General features: G+C 35.1%; 1 protein-coding gene and 1 non-coding gene across 2 annotated transcripts in view; one reads left to right on the top strand and one right to left on the bottom strand.

The window, feature by feature from the left end:
- Positions 1-11,634, top strand: part of LOC145663129 (uncharacterized) — a 45,289-nt gene extending 33,655 nt beyond the window's left edge. Inside the window, exons 3-4 of the mRNA XM_081729420.1 lie at positions 3,877-4,613; positions 11,389-11,634. Coding sequence (XP_081585546.1) covers positions 3,877-4,613; positions 11,389-11,596 — 945 coding nt within the window. The 3' untranslated portion in view covers positions 11,597-11,634. The remainder of the gene's footprint in view (positions 1-3,876; positions 4,614-11,388) is intronic.
- On the bottom strand, positions 1,891-1,962 carry TRNAR-CCG (transfer RNA arginine (anticodon CCG)). Its single transcript has one exon. It is a non-coding gene; the product is annotated as a tRNA-Arg (tRNA).
- Positions 11,635-12,104: the final 470 nt, after the last annotated feature.

The following is a 12,104-nucleotide window of genomic DNA, read 5'->3' as shown; positions in this document are numbered from 1 at the left end:
CTCTCTTCGTTCCGTATCCATTTCACCCCTTTCCATTTTCTTACAATGCTTCTTTCCCTTTCCAGTCCATCCACACCTTCCCGGTCCTATGTCATATCCTCTTTCTATCACATGCTTATTTACTGCATTATTGTCCCTCTTCAATCTAACGTCGTCCTTGTGTTGTTTAATCCTTTCTTCTAACTTTTTCCCCATTTCTCGTCTATAACTCATTCCATATTCTTCGTAACAAATTCTATATACCATCTCTTCCTCACTTCGTTGAATGTTCGTTTATCATCTTCTCTTCCTTTTCAATAAATCTAATATTCTCCTACTCTCTTTGCTGTATTTTCATGTTGTTAAAAGTGAAAGGCAGGATCTCATTTGAGATATACAGGGTGTTCCAAAACAACACCGATAACGTTTGGGAGGTGATTCCTGGCACCAAGATAAGACAAAAAGTATAGACCAACCTGGGTGCACAAATGCTTTCTTTGGGAGTTATGTACTGCTGAAAACATGAAAAAAATGAATTTTAAAGGTCCATAGTTTTGGAACTAGTATATGCCCTATTCAAATATCTAAGTTTCAGAATCCTGAGGTACTTCCGCAACAATTTTTATAGAGGTAGTTGGTGATAACTTGAAATTATATGCCCGTAGCCAAACTCCCACTATAAAAATTGTTGTGTGAGTACCTTAGGATTCTGAAACATGTATTTTTGGATAGCACACATATTACTTCCTAGGAAGCATTTGCGCACACAGGTTAGTGTATACATTCTGTCGTAACTTGGTGTCAGGAATCACTTCCCAAACTTTGACGGTGTTGCTTTGAAGTACCTTGTATATAAGCTGTAGCATTTAGATTTTATTTCATAATATGTCTGATAAAGGCAAGATACATTGCAGAAAATGTAACTCTATTATTTACTAAAAGATTTGCTTTAGTTAGTTTTTTTTTTTTGAAAAAAAAAAGAAAAAATTGCTCTTTTATATTCGCTTCCTGCCATAGTGGTATACTGTCGTTCTAGCGGCGAAATGCGTAGCTAAACATCAACTTTGCCAAACGTAACATATTATTGTGTATAAATGAACGTAAGTTATTAAACTTTGAGATCGGGAAGATCATTTACAATAGCACTGTATACTTGAAATACCCAAGTTAACTGCAGTAGGCACCCTGTAAATTTTAAGGTATGTTTTTCGCGCACTAATTCGTCAACTTTTTACATATAAATTATATAAATACTAATATAACTTATATAAATTATCGCTTCTTTTGTACTCAAACCATTAGCCAGGTTGCAAGTTGGAATTCAGCATGCAAGGAAGAGCAGGCAGGAGAATTCGCGAAGGAAAAATGCATTGACCGCATATTGGATACAGGTGGGACAGTGGGAAGAGACAGGGAAAGAAACGTACATCACTTATTATATTCGGTAATGGATGCTATGGGATACACATCAAATTAATAAATAATAAAATACCCCTGTATGTCGTAATAAATCTCTTGTTAATCTAAAAAGTAGCACAGTGGTAGAACGCTTACCTTTAGTGCGTGGGACCCATGGATCGATTCCTGGTCAAATAAATTTGTGGTGGACAACATGGTGTCCGTGGATTTTTAACGGGGTGCTTCCGTTTCTTTCCACATTCTTATTCCACCAGCTTTTCCATCATTTACTTGTCTTAATTATCCGTCTCCCTTAGCCTCAAGGACATAATCGTGGAAAAAATGAAATGAAATGAAATCTTTGAGTTTTACGTCCCACGATTATGCCGGTTAGGCTAAGGGAGACGGTGATGATGAGTAATGAATGAAATGGTGGAATGAAGAAAGTGGGAGGAAACGGGAGAACCCCGAGAAAACCCACGAGCACGGTGTTTGTCCACCACAAAGTCCTCATGGCGCGAGCTGGGATCGAACCAGGGACCCCAAGCACCGGAGGCGAACGCTCTACCACTGAGCCACCGCGCCCCCGACATAATCGTGGAATGTTAAACTGAAAGATTACATTTCATTTTTTTTTAGCCTTTCTATTGGCAAGGTGTCTACTGATACTGGAAATACTTGAATTATACTGGAATTTAATTTTGATACTGGAAATATACTGGAATTTTGATCCACATACTGGAAAAATCATGAAACTGGTAATTTGCAAACAACACCTTTTTATAATTGTTTTAATAGTCTAATCATTTTGTATCCATTGAGATTGTAAATTTTTCTAAAGCAAGAGTTGTATAAATTTTGTAATTAGACATTTAAAGCAATAGGTGGCGTGGAAGGCTGTGAGGGGAGTTGGGAGGCCCTTTAAAAATGTTAAAAAATCATTTGTATTTTTATTTTTTAAAAAACAAGGATAACTAAATTTATTAAAATTGAAATATTGTTTTGATGGTAAAACAATTACAAACCTGAAATCAATAGTGTGATTATTCCTAAAGAACTTTAAAAAAGTCATTGTATTAGGTACTGGAATTTTGCTGATAGTTATACTGAATATACTGGAAATATACTGGAATTTTGAAAACGAAACTCAGTAGACACCCTGTATTGAGAACTGTTACTTGGTAAAATTACCGCATTTACTCAAATTTAAGCGCTTCCTAAAAATTGTGCCTGTTTTGAGAATCCATTTATTATGCGGATGCAAGCATCACCTTATGAAGTCACTGCAGAAAATTCACGCAACTGTTAAACCAACGATCTTGCAACGACTCATCATTAGCTGTAAAACCAGTGAGTGGCTTCTTAAAAGCATCATCCCAGGTAGAGTTACCGGTGTCGTAATTGTACCAGCTCTGGGAAACAGTATGCTTGAATTTACATGCAGTATTATGAAGTGAGCAAATCAACCAGTCAGCGATAGAACTTGATACTGCCAAAATTCTCAGATCATTCTTATTGCTTTCGTTTTCTTTTCTTTTCTTTTTTTTTTCAGAAAAATCCAACAATGGCAGTAATTTGTTAACATTGGCTTTATGTTAAACCACTCCTTTTCCCTTCCTCTCCTATTTCTTTAATTCTGTTGTTGGACGTGTATTTTTTTTTCTAAAAATTATTGTGCAAATATAAGCACTCCTCAAGGATTTTAGCCATACATTTAGTAATGAAGGGGGCGCTTATATTCGAGGATATGCGCTAAATCATTCACAAGAGGATGAATTAAGAGCCTGACATATTAAAAATAATACAAAACTTACCATTTTTCTTTTGCTTGTTTTTCGTAATTGAAAGGAGATAATGAAATGCAACTTAACCACAATCGTGGGTAACGTTATTCTACAACAAAAAGTGTGAACCTGAAGGTTGTCTTGGTCTTGGATGTTGCCTTGGTATCCTATAAACTACTTTTTAAATATTAGTTGTATTTATTTTGTAATAAACCAAATAGTTTTAACATACATTTATTAAAATCAAGTAATAATGTTATTAAAAAGTACTTCACAGGATACCAAAACAACATGATACGTAATCAAATACAGTTGAGTTCGTTCCTCTAGTCGCGGCCTTAACTTAGATTTTGGGGAAAATGTTATTCTGGCATCACTGTAATTTCTATGGATGGCAACACTGAAAATTATTTAGGTGCATATTTTCTGTTGTAGAATAACATTATCTGTGATTGTGGTAAGTTGCATTTAATTGTCTCCTTTCACTTACGAAAACAAGCAAAAGAAAAATTATAAATTTTGTATTATTTTAGTATGTCAGGCTCTTAATCCCGTCTTTAAAACTCATTTTTGATTATATCTTCCTTAGAAACTATAAAAAATCTAGAGAAATAGTGGTTACTAAAGTTGTTGAATTCTGTAGTAATCTGTTAAAACAAGTATCATGGTGAGTTAGGATGTATAACAAGTGTAAAGCTCCAGTTCTTTTTTTCAGGTTACAGTTCCAGTAGATGTTGTCCAACCACAGGCACAGACTCAAATTATGCAACAAATTCAGGGGCCAGTTATCAAGTCAGAGCCGCAGGACTACGTGGAAATGGGAACAACTAAAACAGAATTTCCTCCTCCAGCCAAAAGAGTGAAGCAACAGCCGGAATTCAATTACATGAACAATCAACACACGACAAGAAACTCAGAACCTGCATACAACTCCCCAGCACCTTCATACAACTCACCAGGACCTACATACAATTCACCAGCACCGTCATACAACTCACCAGCACCTACTTACAATGCACCAGTACCTGCTTACAACGCACCAGCTCCTGCCCCGCCCCCACCACAGCACCAGCAGCCTACAGTTATGATTTACTCCAGTGTGAGTCAACAGCATAAGCCACATTCATCTTCAAATACGACGATGAATCAGGGACAGTCTGCAAATCACTATAATCCTCCTGCGACCAACTTCACTCCTTCAGGAAGGAACACGGACAGAAATCATTCGGCGACTAGCTTTTCAGTGCCCAATGTTTCTAACAGTAAAATAGTGATGCAACCGACGCCCATTTCAAGCAAAACAAGGTTATCAACGCCCGAACCTCAGCCTTCCACTTCCAATCACAACGTAATGAAGAACCATGTACAAAACAATCAACCCATGCCAAGTACAAGCCAAATGGCACAACAGCAAATGCCATATCAATCATCTGGAATGCAGATGGATCAGAGGTAAGGGAACTAAGCAAACTCCCAGCCTTTGAATTATTGGTATATATAAATATTTGAATTCGAGCAATTAAATGAATTGAAGTTTGTAACTTGTTACACAGCTTTGGTTTTAGTGAATTATGAGAAACACTAGTCTTTGCTGGGTGACAAAACTTCAGTACGCATAAACAGGTTGATATACATAATTAAACAACAAGCACTAACCTCGTATCAACTATAATTATTTCTTCTTAAATCATTTCAATCATCTCTGGCTCTTCGTAACATTCCTCCTGCTTCTGCTTTTTTCAAAATTATTATTTTTATATACTAAATTTGGTAGTATCACTTTTAGCTCCTCGCATATCTTTATTGTAAAATTAAATTCTTAAATGATAGAATTTAAAAAAAACTATTTACAAGTGGTTGAAAAATATGTTCTTCCATCCGAACGACACATACTTAGTCTTATTTACAAAATAAACCCCTTTTCCACCTTTTCACATTCAGCTTGGCAAATAGAACATTGAAAGAGTTTCTTCTTTGCGTAAGTATTATTATGTTAGTAAATTACACGTTTACACACGGATAATTTGCAAAATTGAAATCTTGACTCTGTGTTGTTAAATTTTCTTTTGTAAATTTGCTTAATGCCAACTATTTTGAAGAACAACTAACCATAGTTGGATAAAGATTGTTATTTAATGTTTAATATAACTTTCTTTTCGTTTATGTGTATGTATTCGTGTCTACTGTTGTTCTCAGATGTTCGCTTTCTCGGGACCAAGGTGCGTTTGAGTATATCACCAGTTCAACCAGCCACCAGTCTATGTGGCCATCACAGAAAAGTAGCTCGCAACCGGGGATGCACTCACTCGCTCCATAGTCATGGGAGAAAGAATCGAACTCAGAAGACCTGCCCTACAAGTGTATTATCTAAATGAAGTTTGCGCAACGGAACAAAAATATAAATAAACTCGAGAATTTGGAAAGCAAATAAAAAAAAATAAATAAATCTCAGGATTCGTGACATTCACTGATGGGTTCCCCGCAACGTTTCACTCATATCATTCTCCCCTCGATGAGTCATTATCGGATTGATAGGAAGACGCACTAATGATCTCGACTAAATCATGTTTTACTGAAAGAAAAAAAAATCTACTCTACGGTATCTCTGTTAGATTTAATAAAACATAATTGTCCACCTGAAGCTTTACTTGTTTTACCGAAGCTTTATACAGACGGTTTACATTGAGTTTAGGGGCACAGCAATACATCGTATTACACTTTACAGAATCATGGTTTTTACCGTGCGTGTCACAATTCGTGACCCATCATTTACAATATCACAAGCACACCTACTCTCATGACTTTCAAATTTTATTTCACATATTCCCAACAGTTATTACTTTTATTAAATAGTTATTTACTCTCGACTATCTTAAGGAAAGTGCCTCTCATTGGCATTCATATCTTTCATTAAAAAAAAAAAAATCTTACGTTTAGCTATTCACAGCAGCTACAATTACTAGGCACCCCTTTTCTTATATTTATTCATTTCTTGCCTACATAGTCTACAACAAAATACACATGAAATCACTGAATCCTTAACCTACACTAACCTAAGACACATTCACACTACACATTCACACCAACAAATTTATTTTATAACGTAAAAACGCTTTGGTTGGCAGTCCAGGCCACCTTTCCTTTAATGAGATTCTGTTACAAAAAAAAAAAAAAGTTATATGATTGTTCGCACGGTGTAGAAAACCAATTGCCCCTATCGGAAATTTATAACAAAACGCCCATCGTGCTTCTTTATCAAAGTACAGCTTCGGTTTCTTTCTTATACTTCACGGATACGTTAAGGTAAAACGTTTAAAAGAATAAAATATATTGAATATATGTTCTATACTAGAGAACGTCATTCCTATCCTAGCTGGTTAGCGTTGTTCTAATATACAGCCAAATGATGCATAGCCAAATAAAATAAAAAAAATCACAACAATAATAAAAAAATACTGCATATAGCCTTTCACAAGATTTTTGCTTTCTTTGAGTAACAGGAATTTCGATGGTCACTCTAAATGACAATTTTACACTTGCATGTATATTCCGTCAGTATTTGCTCTGCCTGTTATTTCCCCCCCTTTTTATAGATAAGCCTAAGCCGTCACATATTGTCTCAGTAATTGTGTAGATCCTACGGGAAAGGAATTTACGAAGACATAGTTATATTGTTATGTTTCACTAAACACCATATTCCAACGTGATAACTTGGTGAATTTTGAGGTTAAAAGAACAATATCCATGAATCCAGGCTACCAAGTTACTTTGCTTGAAACCACTTTTAGAAATAAAGAAAACTTACTTACAGTTCGGATGAGTTTGTGTACACGCAGAATCCAATGTTATCCTTACCAGCACCCGTTCCTGTTTACCTTTCTTATTTATTATGTGATGGATTTCATAGTTCCAGAATAAACAACTATCACTCACATCTTCCACAAACATACAGTCTATCTTGAACCCGTTAAAAGACCTTTAACTATCACGGTTCTTCCAAAAAATTCAGGATCCAATCATACAGGAACCAGACCTCGTCCATAATGCATACAGACAACTTACAACATTGGGCTGCGTCGCTTCACTAATTCCCCTCGCTATTCGCTCCGTTCCGTTCAATCAATAGCACAAAAATTATCGCAAATTTTGCAATCGAACCTTTTTAAATCTTTTAGTAGTAAAAATCAGCTCTGGAGCGGGTTTCTTTATCACTTTAGGCCGATAATATCGGACGGGCATTAACTGAGGATTGCTTTCTTAGGCTGACGCCATTACAGTACCAACAACAATGTGACGTAACAGACTGAAGAATGAAGATGAGCTAATTATCATAGAGTTCAAAGGAAAGCGACCAATTATAAATAATTCTGTAAATCTGTGCTACTGACGTCACACAAGACAAGATTGAAGATGATGCACCAAAACCGAGTGAATCTTGACGATTTTCTATCAAGATGGCTGAAAATCTAAAGAATTTTATGAAGAATAATTTTGAAATAAAAATTTTAAGAAAATTTTAGGGATCCTTTCAGAATGATCGGGGATAGGAAAAGCGTTCTACAGATAAAATAAAAGAAATAAGCAGAATATTGTTAGAGAAATATAGGAAATTAAGATAGAAATAAACAAAACATAGACATTGAAATACGAAATAAAATCCTAAACCTATTTTAATGCACGTCCTAACTCAATCCTACCTCTTAATATTACGAGAAAATCAATAACAACATTACATCCTTACATATCATATATTATATATATATTTTTACATTATTATACAGGGCGTTCGAAAATTTCAACATGATAACTCCATGTTGGGAGGTATCAAGATAGTGCTTATTACTTAATTGAAGATAATGTATGTGTAGCGTCTATTAGCAAGTATGCTTAAATAGGGTGAAATAAAACTTTAAAATGAGATAAAGTGAAAACTACAGGTAATAAAATAATTTTTGTTTTATTGTTGAAACTCATTATGTTTTGAAGATAATGTCATTCAAATGTCTTCTGCGTCAGAGAGTGGAATGGATTCTAGAAGTCGAATTTTGCGCATATATTGCGCGGTAAGTTTCGCCATTGTGCATTCGATGTTTGCAGATGGACAAACACCATGTGCATGGGTTTCCTCGGGGTTTTCCTGTTTCCTCCCACTTTCTTCATTCCACCATTTCATTCATTACTCGTCATCACCGTCTCCTTTAGCCTAACCGGCATAACCGTGGGACGTAAAACTCAAAGATTTCATTTCATTTCGATGTTTGCATTCAGTACATGAATTTTTCGTGGCTTATTCTTTTAGACCGGAGACATGAAATAACTCCTTGTGATGTCCAGGGTGAAAAAAATTAACATGATCTGGGTGGCCAGTTAACATCACCATTTCTCAGCAGAACACGTCCAGTTTGTCACATTTTGATGGTAAATTCGTGTAATTTCCGGGTGTTGTTGAATTAGGTATCAATTCATGCTAATTTATCACACAAACTACCGCACACAGCTGTCAATTTAATTTCTCTAGTCTAGTCAGTGTTGGCAAAAAACGATTTCAAATTTTGTAACGTTCTTATTGGTAAATGTATTACATTTGCTGTTTATTTCAATCTCTCTCTGGCTTCTGAGAAATAGATAAGATTCCTTCTATTTTTTCATCCTTCAGTTTTTTTTTCTTTCTTTCTTTCTTCGGGAGATCAATGAGAGACACCATATATCGTCCTTCATTTTACTTTTTCTTCGAAAATCAATGACAAGGATACTATACAGTGGTTGGACAACGTATTTGGAATTTCCTAATATTGTAATTTGTGATTTAATTTGAGTTTGTTCTTAGTATTTATAATTTTATCGCCACATTTCAAATGTTTGTATCCGCCATACTTATTTTTGCATTCCGTGGTATGGTTAATATTTTGTTGCATCACCTTTGGCCTCAATAACAGGCTGAACGTGACTTGGCATGCTTTGGATGCTCCGTGCTATCATTTCCGGAATAGTCTTGTATTACCGTACTTGCTCTAGACGCTCTTTAAGTTCAGAAATATTAAATTCAAATAGGATTGCTGACCTTGTTCTTTAGGTCCTTGTGTTGAATTAAAGTCTGATTTATTTCCTGGCAAATCCTGTATTTTGATCTCTTGCTGCTACAGGCGATTCGTAATAAATTTGGAAGTATGACACAGTGTTTCATCCTGCATAACCATTCCGTATTGGTGAGTTTGAGTGACATCCATTATTCATAAACTTACTAATTCATGAAGTAATGAAACAAATAACCCTACTTTAACTCATCATTTGCAGTCCATGCTTTGAGTCTCATGGCCAACGCAATGTTTTTTTTCTTCATAGCTGGTGTTACATTTGCTTTTTTATTGGACTACAAAATCATATAGATGTGTCCGAACTTTTTAAATGGAAGTTTACATTTCGCTTCCCTCAACAAATAGCTGTTGTTAACAGCAGTCGTTTGGTTACTTAATGCAATATTCTTGAACATTCTTTCTTTTCTTGATGTGGTCTTCCTCATTCCTTTTGTAGTTATATCGCTTTGTTGGTGATAATGGTTTGGCCATGTCCAGCTCCTTTAATTCTTCCTACCCCTGAGGGAGTACACTTCTATGTTGTTCCACACGATTTTAAGTTAAAACACTTCAACGTAGCCATAGTTTCCTTTCTTTTCTTCAAATCATGTTTTTTCTTTTACCTATTGCTGTTGATTCCTTCCTAGTACACATATGCTAATTTAACCATAAACTTATTTTAAATATAGAGCTCCTTCATGGCTAAGCGGTTTGCTTACGCGCCTTTGGAGTGGGAGACCTGGGTTCGATTCCCTGCGGGAGCTCATGTGGTTCGGATTCTACGTTTATCAGTATGTTCCGTCTCATATAGCATCGCTGCAGAAAGTTTTAATTATAATAGAAATATCAAAAACGTCCAACAAGGTTGATGTATGTAACTTCTTTTCTCAACATTGGATGTAAACCAAGAGAAACGGAACTAACAATCTGTAAGTCTTACCATTTGCTGAAGGAATCAAACATCAAATATATCTGGTGGTGGGAATAACTAAATCTAATTCATGCTTAAGCCAAAAGGAATGTATCACATCCATTTCCACATAAACAGACGCCCCAGATTTGTTATTTAGTTCAAATAATAGAAAATCACGAAAATAATCAAACCTGGATTCAAAATTAACGGGCTAATGAACAAAAGAAAATCAAAAAGGACAAATTGTCCACCATTGGTAGTCGAGTATTAAATAAAGTTTTGAAGGTATATACAACTACTTCTCTTCCTGTACAGGAAAGATGAAAGTTTAGTTCATTCATTATATGACTCGTACACAGCCAAAAATGAAGTGTTGAAATAACCCAAAATGACTACCACTTTAGCTTGTTACTTGTGTGTTAATTCAACAAGGACATCGCCTTCCGAGCATATCAGAAATAACTAGCTACTGGCTGTGAGTAATTGCATTGACTTTTATTCTTTGATATGGGCAAAGTTTTACGCAGTATATTTGGCACTTATACCAAATAACGATTAAACAAACTATGTTTTCTGCAATCGGTCACATTAATAGTTTTGTAATCCTGTGAATTGTTGACAAGAGTGCTACCATCTGTGTTTCTTATATGTTATTCTTGTGTCTTAGCAAGTAAGAACAGAAGATGGCAGAACTGTTACTCATGTAACAGTTGTTAGACAATTTACAAATTTACAAAATCATTATTGTGACCAACGTTATTCGTTGTTTAATATAAATGCCAAATATACTGCGTAAAGCTTTGCTTATACCAAACAATAAAAACCAGTGCAAATTCTCACAGCCGGTAGCTAGTTATTCCTGATATGCTCGGAAGGCGATGTTCTTGGTGTTGAATTAACACACAAGTAACACGGCAAAGTGGTAGTCATTTTGTGTTATTTAAATACTTTTTTTTTCTGTGTAATGGGTTATCCAGGAAATAAAACACATTGATTAAAATGGAGGCTTTACATTGGGGGAGAGAGGAAAAAAAAGACTAAATATATGTCTTTATAATATTTCTACCTGTATTTTTTGCTATTTCTATAAGAAGATAAAAGACCAAATGAAATTAGAGTATTTTTTTTTTCTTTAATTCCTTTGTGACAGGTTCTTGTACCTTTATGTCTAATTAGAGTTGTCAGAATGCGTAATTTATTTAATCGATTATTTTTTTTCTCTTTGTATTACGTGATACAGGAGAGATCAGCAACTGATGTCTTCTGGAAGTAACCGTATGTGTGAATACTGTGCAAAGCCCTTCCCAGAGGATATCTTGGACCACCATAGAGCACTGCATTTACGAGAGACTTTTTATTCCTGTCTAGACTGTGGCAGAAATTTCCGAACAGAAATCGGACTCCAAAATCACAGAAACTGTAACGGCCAGAAAAAGCATAGGACTTAATTTTTTTTTTTTTTTAATAAAAAAGAAATAATGTTTCAGATCTATTTTGAATTCTGTTGAAAGGATGATTGCTGTGTGTACATATAAGTGATTGAGTGTAAAGAGTTTATAACCTCGAACATTGTATGTGAGTGACAGAATGCAGTACGTTAAATATGTGAGTGTCATATCATTTTGTTGTTATTTTAGAACAAGATCTGTGTATAGATGATGAACACATTAGATCAAGGCAGAATAATAATGTGCATTGCAACAATGTGTATGCTTCATTTCATACGAAATATTTGATTAATCTGGAAATTACCAAGAAATAATGTATTAGGATTTTTTTGTACAAATATATTCCTGTTTTTATTAATGCGAGGGTAATACTATTGTTTCAGTGGAACCAGTTTCAATATGCAGTTGTTCGATAGAATGTTCAACATAATTATTATCGTACATATTCTGCCATTATTGGAAGGTTACTTGTGCCGCAACTGAGAAGCTTCCATGATCAGCAGTCTTC

This window comes from Thermobia domestica, chromosome 10 (genome assembly GCF_964235325.1).
Source record: "Thermobia domestica chromosome 10, izTheDome1.hap1.1, whole genome shotgun sequence".
In the NCBI taxonomy this organism is placed as follows: domain Eukaryota; kingdom Metazoa; phylum Arthropoda; class Insecta; order Zygentoma; family Lepismatidae; genus Thermobia; species Thermobia domestica.
Note: the sequence above shows the minus strand (reverse complement) of the source record. Positions and strands in the feature narration are given on the sequence as shown.